Source organism: Artemia sp. Qi Xiang Cuo, chromosome 13 (genome assembly GCF_049724085.1).
Source record: "Artemia sp. Qi Xiang Cuo chromosome 13, ASM4972408v1, whole genome shotgun sequence".
NCBI lineage: Eukaryota > Metazoa > Arthropoda > Branchiopoda > Anostraca > Artemiidae > Artemia > Artemia sp. Qi Xiang Cuo.
In genome coordinates this window covers 14160408-14173294 of record NC_142806.1, presented here as the reverse complement: position 1 = coordinate 14173294, position 12887 = coordinate 14160408, and the positions used below count along the sequence as shown (strand labels likewise).

The 12887-nt window shown below is 36.8% G+C and overlaps 1 protein-coding gene across 1 annotated transcript in view; it reads right to left on the bottom strand.

Annotated features, from left to right (window-relative positions):
- Positions 1–482: 482 nt before the first annotated feature.
- Positions 483–12887, bottom strand: part of LOC148944990 (uncharacterized) — a 43694-nt gene continuing 31289 nt past the window's right edge. The window contains exons 3-4 of the mRNA XM_089098918.1: positions 1565–1714; positions 483–517 (exon numbers count right to left, since the gene is read on the bottom strand). Of these exons, the coding sequence (XP_088955044.1) occupies positions 483–517; positions 1565–1714 (185 nt within the window). The remainder of the gene's footprint in view (positions 518–1564; positions 1715–12887) is intronic.

Sequence of the window (12887 nt, the reverse complement as noted above, 5' to 3'; positions counted from 1 at the left end):
AAATAAACCATCGATGAAAATTGTTGCTTGTAATAAAATGATTTAAGGCGGGGAGTAGAAAAATATTTAAAAGGAAACGAAACGATAAGAAATAAGGCACTTGAAAATTAAGGCCAGAAGGGTTCATTAAATTAGACTAATTTAAAATAATGATGTTATGAAATTATGTGAACTATCGTAAAAAAATAATACCTTTTCTGATCCATTTGCCCCCTTAAAAGAAATGAAACTGAGAATCCAATGACTAAAATAGACTATTTGATAATACTTTAATCAACAATATTTTCCATTATTACAAAAAAGAGGAAAATAAACAAATTAAAGGCATAAATCAAAATTTAAAGGAACTCAAAATAGATACATCTTGCAACTGACAGAGCACTGGAATCAAACAGGATTGGCAATGGCAAGCTTCATCTAAAGAGAGAAAATATATATGAAAAAAATGTCATCATTTACTTTTTGTAAGTTTTCAAAAAAAATTAATATTTCTTAAACATATTGTCTTTGATCAAATCTGAAAATAAAAGTGTTAAAATTTCTAGGATTACACATAAATATATATTAAATAACTTTTCTTTTTTTAATTAAAATTAAAAAAAGTTTAGGATCATAATTTTTTTTTAAATAAATTAAAAATGAAAATGCACATTGCCTCCTTAAAATGAATATTAGTTTAAAAAAAAGAATGAAATTTACTATATTTGATGCAATTTTTTAAAAAGGAAAAAAAAATAAGAACATATTTCACTAAAATAATGAGCCAGTCAAAAAATGACTGAATATTCCTTGTTTTTGGGATATTTCAAGTTTAGTTTGACCGGCACAAAAACTAAAATGCTGTAAAATACTAAAAACACTTAGATCCCACTAAGATCACTGTGGGTTCTCTTTGGTGGTAAATCAAACTGCTTGAACTACAAAAGTTCTTGTCACACGCTTCACACTTAAACGGTTTCTACCCAGTGTGCACTCTTTGGTGCTTAGTCAAACTGCTTGACGCAGAAAAAGTTTTCTCAGACATCACATTTGAAAGGGTTTTTTCACCGGTGTGTACTCTTTTGTGCATAATCAAACTGCTTGACTGAGAAAAAGTTTTCTCACACAAATCACATTTAAAGGGTTTTTCACCCGTGTGTACTCTTTGGTGCTTAATCAAACTGCTTGACTCAGAAAAAGTTTTCTCACAGAAATCACATTTAAAGGGTTTTTCACCCGTGTGTACTTTTTGGTGTCTAATCAAACTGTCCGATCGAGAAAAGCTTTTTTTACATACTTCACACTTAAATGGTTTCTCACCAGTATGCACTCTTTGGTGAACAACCAAAGGCTTTCAAGTTTTTCGCCCGTGTGACTCTTTGTGCTTAGTCAAACTGCTTGACGCAGAAAATTTTTCTCACAGACATCACATTTAAAGGGTTTTTCACCCGTGTGTACTCTTTGTGTTAGTCAAACTGCTTGATTGAAAAAGTTTTCTCACAGACATCACATTTAAAGGGTTTTTCACCCGTGTGTACTTTTGTGTTAGTCAAACTGTGATCAGAAAAGTTTTTCACAGACTCACATTTAAAGGTTTTCCTCGTGTGATTTTTGGTGCAATCAAACTGTCCTCGAGAAAAGCATTTTTTGCACACACCAGGTTTATATGGCCTTTCATTGGAAGTTTCTCTGCATATTTTGACATCACTTGATGAAGGTTCTTCAACTCCAACAACTAAAAATATAAGGAAAAAACATAAATGGAAAGAACCAGAAAATAATTTTTACTTTACTAAAAACAATCCTTATTTCAGGCTAAGTGTTTTTATTTCTTATAACATCCAAAACAAATAAAAGTCACCTTCATAACTAAGATTATTTGAAAAAAACAAATGAATGTGAATTGAAAGTTTATTATATACTGATATTAATTCCATAAAGTCATAATAATTTCGAAGTAATTGAACTTAAAAAAGCGACAATGTTTAAGATGTATTTGGTTTTTTATAAAGTGCAAATTATGTTCTGACAATGCACAGAGACCGTCAGCCCAACTCTTCTTAGGTTCTGCTCATTTTGAGTTTGTCTCAGTTATTGATTCTAACTTCTGTTCATTTTGGGTTTCATTTATTTATTTATGGTAATTTAAAGTAGTATAAAGTTTCATATTTATTCGACTTTTTTTCTTTCCATTTTTGGATTATTGAGTCCTAACTTTATTTAAAAACTTCTTTTTTGAAAAAAGTTTTCTAAATTAATTTTTTTTTGATTTAATTAAAATAGTCTTTTTCATTGGTAAAGAAAAATATATTTTAAATCCTTTTTGTCTTTCTTGACAAAAATTCAGATTTTGGCTATGAATTTACATGCTGGGCAAAATTTTTCAGCGAAATGTAGTAAAATCCGCCTTTTTAAAAATCTGAAAACACATAGTATATTTCGATATAGTTTACAACACAAATTTCCCTGAAACTAAAACTTAAATTAGTAATTTAACTTGCACGTTACTGACATTTTATTTGCACTTTACTTTACAAATTTTAATGTAAATTTGTACTTCTGAAAAAAATATATAAGTTTTTACTTTTATAAATTTAATAAATCAGATGATATTAACATTTTGATTACTAAATATCAGTATATGTATATTAAACTGAAAATGCACATTCATTTGTATTTTTTCAGTAAAGTGCAAATTTTGTTCTGGCCTTGGGAAGGCATAGGGGTTTTGCGCCCAATTTATGTTAATTTCTGCTCGTTTTGAGTTTGACTCGGTTATTTATTGTTCGTTTTGGGTTTCATTTTTGTTAGTTTTGGGTTTCATTTATTTATCGATGCTGATTTGTAGTAGTTTCATGCTTGATAGATTATTTGATTTATTTTTGCTCATGTTTTGTGTAATGGAGTTCTTTAATTTTCTTTGAAAAACTTTTTTTGTGGAAAAAGTTTTTTTAATTAATTTCTGTTCGTTTTATATTGACATAGTCTTTTCAGGGAAAAAGAAAATAACACTTTAAATCTTTTTGTTTTTTAAGACTTTATAGTTTGGCCTTCTATTTGTATGCTGGAGAAAAATTTTCAGCAATTTTTAACACCATACATCCTTTTAAAAATCTGGACACAAATAGCACTATTTAATTTAGTTTCATACCTCCTCAAGTTGACCTGAAATGGAAAACTTGATACCATTCGCAAAAAAATCTTTTACTTTCTTTGATAGCATGGATACACTTACGCTATTTTGATTTGGTTAAACTTTAAGAGCAGAAGTAGCCCCGAAAGTTTGAACACAATACCCTCAGTCGTACTTGGGATACTGCTGAGATGCCTTATTTGGAATTAGCAATATCACAGTGCATTTTGATTTAATCTTAAGGCAACATTTAGTTTTTAAACATAATGGGCCAATGGGAGGGTGGGCGTGGGAGGGTCGGAGTGGAAGGGCGATTAGTTTTCCTCCAATCACTTTGGACTATTAAAAAGGGCATCAGCCCTTTCTATTTTCAGTCAAATGAGCCTCTTTCGAAGTTCCCACGACAACTCCTTCGATACGAAGTGCCCTGGTCTAAACAACAACAAAAACAAAAATATCACTAATCACTTTCGACTATTAAATAGGGTATTAACCCTTTGAATTTCATATCGAATAAGCCCTTTTCAAATTTTCTACGACAAAGATTTCAATAAAAACCTTATATGCCCCCAGGGCATAACTTACCACCCTTGCCCTGAGGGTTGTGGGGGAGTGTCCTCCTCAAAAAATATTTTCTATCTGGAAATCAACCACGCTGACCGAAATGGCTATCTAAAAATTTTTTGGGGACGGATTGGGGGGAAGGAGGGGCGTGGGGGGGGGGCTAGTTGCCCTCAAATCACTTTCGAACATTAAAAAGGGCAGTAGCCCTTTGAATCTACAATCGAATGAGCTTTTTTTGACGTTTATAAGACAACGCATTCTATAAATACCTTATTATGACCCCAGGGCACAACTTCAAACCCTTGCTCTAAGGCGTCTGGGGGAGTCTCATCCTTAAAAACATATATTCTCTCCGGAAATCAACTACGTTGAACAAAATGGCTATCTCAAAATTTTAAGTGGCTGTGTTGGGGGGAATGATAGGTGTGGGAGGGACTAGTTGCCCTCCAATCACTTTTTAATATTGAATAGGGCACTAGGCCTTTCAATTTTCAATCGAATGAGCCTTTTTTGAAGTTTCTAAGACAACGCAATCTATAAAAAACCTTATATGCCCCCAGGGCATAACTTAAAACCCTTGCCCTGAGGGTTGTGGGGGAGTGTCCTCCTCAAAAACATATTTTCTATCTGGAAATCAACCACGCTGAACAAAATGGCTATCTAAAATTTTGATTGGATGTGTCTGGAGAATAATAGGCACGGTGGGGGGGCTAGTTGCCCTCAAATCACTTTCAAATCTTAAAAAGGGCACTAACTTCCAATTTCAAATCAAATGAGCCCCTTTTGAAGTTTCTACGACAATACCTTCTATAAAAACCTTACATTCCCCCAGGGCATATCTTAACCACCTTGCCCTTAGAGCTGTGGGGGATTGTCCTCCTCAAAAAAATATTTTACATGTGGAAATCAACTACGCTGAACAAAATGGCTATTTCACAATTTTTATTGGAGGTGTTTGGGGAATGATGGGCGCGGTGGGGGGGGGGGGGCGAGTTGCCCTCCAATCACTTTCGACTATTAAAAAGGGCACTAACTCTTCAAATTTCCAATCAAATGAGCCCCTTTTGAAGTTTCTACGACAATGCCTTCTATAAAAAACTTATATACTCCCAGGGCATAACTTAAAAACCTTGCCCTGAGGGTTGTGGGGGAGTGTCCTCCTCAAAAACATATTTTCTATCTGAAAATCAACCACACTGAACAAAATGGCTATCTCAAAATTTTTATTGAATGTGTTTGGGGGAATAATGGGTGCGGGGGGGGGGGGGGCTAGTTGCCCTCCCATCACTTTCGACAATTTAAAAGAGCACAAGCTCTTCAATTTTCCAATCAAATGAGCCCCTTTTGAAGTTTCTACGACAAAGCCTTCTATAAAAACCTTATATACCCCCAGGGCATAACTTAAAATCCTTGCCCTGAGGGTTGTGGGGGAGTGCCCTTTTCTATCTCTAAATCAACTGGCCTACGCTAAACAAAATAACTATCTCAAAATTTTGATTGGATGTGTTTGGGGGAATGATGGGCATGGGGGGGGGGGTCGGTGCCCACCGATCACTTTCGACTATTAAAAAGGGCACCAGCCCCTTGAATTTCCAATCGAATGAGCCTGTTTTGAAGTTTCTACGACAACACCTTCTATATAAACCTTATATACCCCCAGGGCATACCTTAAAGCCCTTGCCCTGAGTGTTGTGGGGGAGCGTCCTCCTAAAAAGCATATTTTCTATCTGGAAATCAACTACGCTGAACAAAATGGCTATCTAAAAATTTAGTTTGGATGTGTTGGGGGGAATAATGGGCGGGGGGATTAGTTGCCATCCAATCACTTCCCCCGTACAAACTTTGGAGAACGGTCATTCGATTGGAAATTGAAATTTCAAGTTTAATTTTGAAGAATCAAAGGTAATAAGAGGAAAATCAACCTAACCATCTTTCTGGCACCCCCCCCCCCCCAAACGCATCCGATCAAAATAAAAAAGTTATTTTTTCAAAATAGTCTCAAGGTCAAATAACCATGCCTCTGGGGTTAACAACCCCACCAGCAGCTCCTGGAGGGCATGTTTGATCCTATAAATAAGAAAAAGTATGGAGCCTTAAGGTCAAACCTTAGGGAAATCTCAAGAAAAATGCCAAAAACAATCAAGACATATTTTCCTATATTGGTCGTGAAAAGGAAATACCAGCAATATATACAATGGCTGATGGTATCAGCCGTCACATCGTTTGAAATATGTTAAGGAGCATCTTCAACTAAATCAAGAGGTACTTTGTGCATCCCGTTTTACAAGACGATGTATCTGTCAAGACGTCTATTTTGAATAAAAAGACTGTCTCAAAATATTTATTGGTCACATCTCAGGAATACAAGACGTGTTTGTGTGTGTGTTTGGGGAAGGGGTAGCTGCGTTCTGACCTCTTCGATTCGTAAAAAGGGCACTAGAACTTCTGATTACCAATCCAATGAGTCCCCTCAAAAGCATATCCGACAACCCTTTTAATAAGGACCTTATACTCCCCGGGCATAACTTACAACCCTTACCCTGAGAGCTGTAGGGGGGGGGGGGGTCTTCCACACCGACAAAAATTCCAAAACCTTAAACTACGATGAATAAAAATGTTATATATAAATTTTTATTGGAGGTATTAAGAGAAATGATGAGTGTGGAGGGGAGCTGGTTGCTCTGAAATCACTTTACTCTTAGAAATGGCATTATAAATTCAAATTTCAAACCAAATAAGCTCTATCTGAAGTTTATGCGACCACTCATTCCATAAAAACATTATATGCACTCAAGGCATTAATTACAACCCTATCCCCAGGGAACTGGGGGGGGTTGTCTTCCCTAGAGACATTAATATATGTTGTTTGAACTATTTTGAACAAAATTGGTATCTGATAATTTCAATCAGATGTGTTTGGCGAAAAGAGGGGTTGTCGCGGAGGGGTAGTCTAAATCCCCTCCCTCACCTTTGACGCTTCAAAAGGAATTAAAACTTCCAATTTTCAATCAAATGTGCCTCTTCTGAAGTTACCAAATGAGTACACTCCAAAGCATATACAACCACCCTTTCTATAAAAAACATTATAAATTACAACCCTTGCCATGAGAGCGGTGGCGGTGGGGGTGTCTTCCTCAAAGACATAGTTTCTGAACTCTTCAACTACAATGAACAAAAATGCTATCTCTAAATTTTGATTGGATGTCTTTGGGGGAATTATGAGTGTGGGGGGGGGCTTGTTGCTCTCAAATAACTTTCAACTCTTAAAAAGTGTACTATAACTTTCAATTTAAAATTAAATGAGCCCCATTTGAAGTTTATGCGGCCACCCATTCCATAAAAACTTTTTACGACCCCAGGCCAGTACTTACAACCCTATCCCCAGGGCACTGGGGGGTTGTGTTCTTTGGACTTTTTGAGCAAAATTCCTATTTAACCATTTTAATCAGATTCGTTTGGCGAAGAGGGGTAGTCGGTGGGGGGATAGCTGCCCTCCATCACGTTTCAAACAGTTCGTGGTAACAAACTGTAAGTAAGGAGCGATCCGGCTCAATAGTAACCGAAACCCTAAAAAACAGAATTTTGATACCAATAGATACATCAGAAGAACCAGATTTTTATGCTGATTTCAAATATATAAGTTTCATCAAGTTTAATCCTACCCATTAAAAGTTACATGAAAAAATTTGCCTTTTTTTCGAAAAAAAGGGAAAACAACCCCTAAAAGTCATAGAACTCTAATGAAAATCACACCATCAGATTCAGCGTATCAGAGAACCCTATTATAGAAGTTTCAAGCTCGTATCTTCAAAAATGTTGATTTTTTGCCAAAAGAAAGATCAAGGATGCGTGTTTATTTTATTTATTTTTTTTTCCAGGGGTAATTGTATCGATCCAGTAGTCCTAGAATATCATAAGAGGGCTCATTCAAACGGAAATTAAAAATTCTAGTGCCCCTTTTAAGTGATCCAAAAAATTGGAGGGCAACTTGGCCCCCTACCAGGCTCATATTTTTCCCGAAGTCACCCAATCAAAATTTTGAGATAGCCATTTTGTTCAGCATAGTCGAAAATCTAATTAATATGTCTTTGACAATGACTTAATTCTCCACAGTTCCAGGGGGAAGGGCTGCAAGTTATAAGCTTTTCCCATTGTTTACATATTGTATTGGTTATTGGGAAGTATACAGGTGTTTTCAGGAGTAATTTTTTTCTTTTGGGGGATCGGGGTCAAAGTAGGGATTACGGGAGGATCTTTCCATGGGGGATATTTCCTTGGGGGAAGGAACATTTCTATGAAGGGGGCGCCAGATTTCCCAGCATTATTTAAAAAACGATCAGAAATTAAATAAAAAAACAAGTTTTTTTCAACTGAAAATACGGAGCAGCATTAAAACAAACAGAAATTATTACGTATATGAGAGGGTTCACCCCCTAGTCAAAACCTCGCTCTTAACGCTAAAGTTTTTTAGAACTTTCAAAAGAGCTATTTATTCTAATTAACCGGCCTTTGTGATTCAGGGGTTTGTGATTCGAACAAAATTCGAACTTTAACGTAAAGAGCGAGGTATTGACTAGGAAGTGAACTCCCTAATATACGTAATAAAAACATACGAATATAAAATTCGTTACGCAAGGTAGTTCGTAAGTTACGTCAGAACAAAATTTCGAGAAAGCCAATTAGCCAAAAAAGGAAATTAATATGCGAATTTCGTGTTAATTATTCATTTACAGTGAGCCAAAATCAAACTTGCATTCTTTCAAAAACGTTCAGAAATTAACTAAAAAAAACAAGTTTTTGTAACTGAAAGTAAGGAGCAACATTAAAACTTAAACCGAACAGAGATTATTCCGTATTTGAAAGGGGCTGTCCCCTCCTAAACGCCTCGCTCTTTACGCTTAAGTTTGACTCTGTCTTACAACTTTATTTTTTAAAACAATAAAAATTTAATGTAAAGACCGAGGCGTTGAGGAGGGGACAGCCCCTTTCATATACGGAATAATTTCTGTTTATTTTAAGTTTTAATGTCGCTCCTTACTTTCAGTTAAAAAAACTTGTTTTTTTTTAGTTATTACTCTGAAAAGGGAACTAGAACTTCCAATTTTTAACGAAATGAGCCTCCTCTAAAATTTATACAAACATCCCTTCAATAAAAACCTTAAATACCCCCTGGGCATAACTTATAACCCTTGCCCCAAGGCTCTGGGGTTTGTTTTAACTCCAAAAGCATTGTTATATGTTGTTTAGACCATTTTGTATAAAACGGTTATGAACAAATTTCTGTTAGATGCAGTTCGGGACAATATGACGTGTGTGTGGATATATTAGGAGGGGGGGGGGTAGCGTCCGTCCGATCACTTTGACTCTTAAAAAGAGCAGTATAGCTTCTGATTACCAATCCAATGAGCCCTCTTCGAAGTATATAGGACCACGCTTTCTATAAAAACCTTATATATCCCCAGGGCATAACTTACCACCCTTACCCTTAGGGCTGAGGGGATTTTTCATCGTCAAAGAAATAATTTCCGAACCTTTCATATACGTTGAACAAAATGGCTATCTCAAAACTTTGATTGGACGTGTTTGGGGAAATGATGGACGTGGGGCGTCATTTGCCCTCTGAGCACTTTTAACTATTAAAAAGGGCACTAGTCCTCTTAATTTCCAATCGAATGAGCCCCTTTTGAAGTCTCCACGACAACACTTTCTATAAGAAAAAAATCTTATATGCCACAAGGGTTAGCTTATAACCCTTGTCTTGAGGGCTGTGGGGTTGTCATGCTCCAAGACAAGATTTACAGACTTTTCAACTACGTTGAATAAAATGCTAGTGCCCTTTTGTGTTGAAGTGTTGAAAAAAATTAATAAGGGCACTAGCCCTCTAAATTTCCAATTGAAGAAGCCCTTTTTTACGTTTCTACGACAACACTTTCTACAAAAACCTTATAGATCTCCAGGGCAAAAATACAACCCTTGCCCTGAGGGCTGTAGGGGGATTGTCATCTTCCAATGCGGAATTTTTCAACTACGTTGAACAAAATGGCTATCTCAAAGTTTTGATTGAATGTGTTTGGGGAAAAGATGGGCGTGTCAGGGGGTTAGTTGCCCTCTAATTACTTTTGACTAATTAAAAGGGCACTAGTCCCTTCATTTTTCAATCGAATGAGTCCTCTTTGAAGTTTCTACGACAACTCCTTCGATACAACTCCAGTTGCACGGTGGTTCAGTAGCACAGTGGTTCAGTTGCACGGTGGCTAAGTTGCACGATGGTTCAGTTGCACGGTGGTTCAGTTTCATGGTGGTTCAGTAGGACGGGGTTTCAGTTACAGGGGGGTTCATCAGTTACAATAAACCTTTAGGGTTAATGAATGGAACACATGGTTAGCCATAAAGACCCATTTATTGAACTGAAAGAATAAAGATTCCGGTAATTTAGGTCATATGATAATGCTAGCCGAGCCCCATAATTAGCACAGCTTTCAATTCTTGCAGTTTACACCTGCTTCGCTCAAGCAATGCTCTGGCCTTCATTCCTGACAGATGCAACTCTAGGCTATGATGTTAATTCAATTATGTTAACAAATAAAGCCATGTTTTATTACATTAATTATTGAAATTTTAAAAATGAAATATTAAGTACTTCAGAGGCAAATAAAATCTATACATTTTGGAAGAAAATAACAGAAAATTTACCTGGAGTTTGAGTTTTGACAAATCCTTGGGTTGCAAAATCAGGTCGTACTAGAGTCTGAGGGGCAACAGGAACAAAATCAGTTTGTGCAGCATTTGGTGATATCAACCTAACAACCGGTCCCAAAGTAGAGCCTGTAGCATGAACGGCTTGAGTGGCAACATCGTTTACTGGAGTCCTAATTTGTAGGACTTGGCTGGGACTTCCTGCAGCTATGAAAAAGGTTAAATTAATATTTCAAAATAATGCACACGATAGAACAGTAAATAAAAAAAGTAAAGGACGCTGTTTTAAACTCTCTAGTCCAAACCAGTGGTGCTGATCCCAGTCTCATGGCCCTTCAGCCAGAGAGTGCAATAAGTACCAGCCATCCTGTGCTTTAGAACAGTGAGTCCAATGAGCAAAAAGATACAAGAATCAATCCTCCCGTCATATCTACACCTACACAAAGTGAGGAGTGTCTCTGATACTTACATCCTTCCCCGAAAATTTATTGGAAGAGAAACCATCATTTTGCATTTTCTGCTTTAACTCTATTAACTGTAAGCGAAGTCAGAAACTTGCCTCAGTTCTTTAGAAATACTTTGTTTGACCGACTCTTGGCTTCTAACCGCATATTCTCTATTCTTGGCTTGTGTTTTGATTCGTAGCAATCATCACTGTCGCTTGTCTTCTAATTACATATTTCTTTTTTATTAACTGTTTTTTTTGATTATTTTCGATCCTCGTTGTCACAAGTCTTATAACCGGATATATCTTTGTTCTCAATTTTCATTACTATACACATTTTTTCAATGCCCGTTGCTTCAGCTGCTCGGATTGTTCTTGTCACGCTCTGTGGTCCAGGTTCTTCTTTTTGAGCAATGTGAATTTTTTTTTTCGGGTAGCCCTCTTCGTTTTGTCAAGTTTGATGGTTCAGGTGTCAAGTCTAACATACCAGACTCTGTCAAGTCTGGTATGTTAAGTCTAGTGTTAACAGTCTAGTCTGTCTCGACTAGCTTGTCCAGTCGAGTCTAGTCTGTCTAGTCCAGTCTGTTTAGTCTAACCTCGTTATCCTAGTCAGTCTAGTGTAGTCTGTCTAGTATAGTCTGTCTTGTCAGTCTTCTGGTCTTGCTAGTCTAGTCTAGTTTTTCTAGTCTATCTATTTGGGTCTGTTTATCCTATTCTATTCTGTCTATTATAGTCTATTCTGTCTGGTATGTCTAGTCCAGTCTGTCTGATCTAGTCTGTCTAATCAAGTCTGTCTAGTCTGTATTGTCTAGTCTATTTGGTCCGTCTACTCTAGTCTATCTAGTCTCGTTTGTCTAGTCTATCTAGTCTAGTCTGCCTAGTCTGGTCTGTCTAACCTAGTCTGGTCAATCTATTTTGGTCTAGTCTGTCTAGTCTCTCTAATCTAGTCTGTCTAATTGGTCTTGTCTACTCTGTCCAGTCCAGTTTGTCTGGTATAATCCAGTCTGTCTAGTTAAGTCTGTCTAGCCTTGTCTGTATAATCTAGTCTTTCTAGTGTAGTCCGTCTAGTCTCATCTGTCTAGTCGGTGTAGCCAATATAGTCTGGTCCGTCCATTCTGTTCAGTCTAGTCTGTCAAGTCTATCTAGTTTGTCTAGTCTAGTGTAGTCTTTCTAATCTGGTCTCTCTAGTCTGTTTATTCTAGTCTTTCAAGTCTAGTCTGCCTATTCTTTTCTGTCTAGCCTAGTCTGGTCCATTTATTCTAGTATAGTCAGTCCAGTCTGTCTAATCTAGTCTGTCTGTTCTGGTGTGTCTAGTCTGTCTAATCTAGTCTGTTTAGTCTAGTTGGTCTATTCTAGTCTCTCTAATCTACTGTGTCTAGTCTTGTCTGTCTAGCCCAGTCTAGTTTCTCTAGTCTAGTCTGTCTAGTCTGTCAAGTGTGTCTACTCTAGTATGTCTAGTCAAGTCTATCTACTCTATTCTGTTTTATCTAGTCTGTCTAGTTTATTCTAGTCTGTCTAATCAAGTCTGTCTAGTTTGGTCTGTCTAGCCGTGCTTGTAGTCGGGTCTGTCTAGTCGAGTCTGTCTAATAAACCCACCCCTCAACACTCTCTGAAAGGTTCACCTGAATATCCTTTGTCTTTTTGGACTCGAAAGGTCAAACATGCCCATCTTTCTCAATAATAAATAATATTTGTGAACAATAGGCAAATTCCATAGCTTGAAACCCTTGCCTTGATGGTATTAAGTTAAAAATTGAATCGTGTGTTGACGGGGATGTTGAAAAATTGTGCTATTTGCATACTGCCACTAATGCTACTACTGCTAGTACAACTATTGCTACGCATAATTGCTGAAACTTTCAACAGGCTGAAAAACTTGATGCCTCAAAACTTTGTTTGGATACTTCATATAGAAAATGATGGGCGTGGGGGGGGGGGTTCTCTCAAATCAATTTGACTCTTAAAAAGGGAAATACAACATCCAATTTAAAGTCAAATGGGACCCATCTGAATTTAATACCACCACCCATTCCTTAAAAACCTTATATGCCCCAGGGCATAACTTCAAGC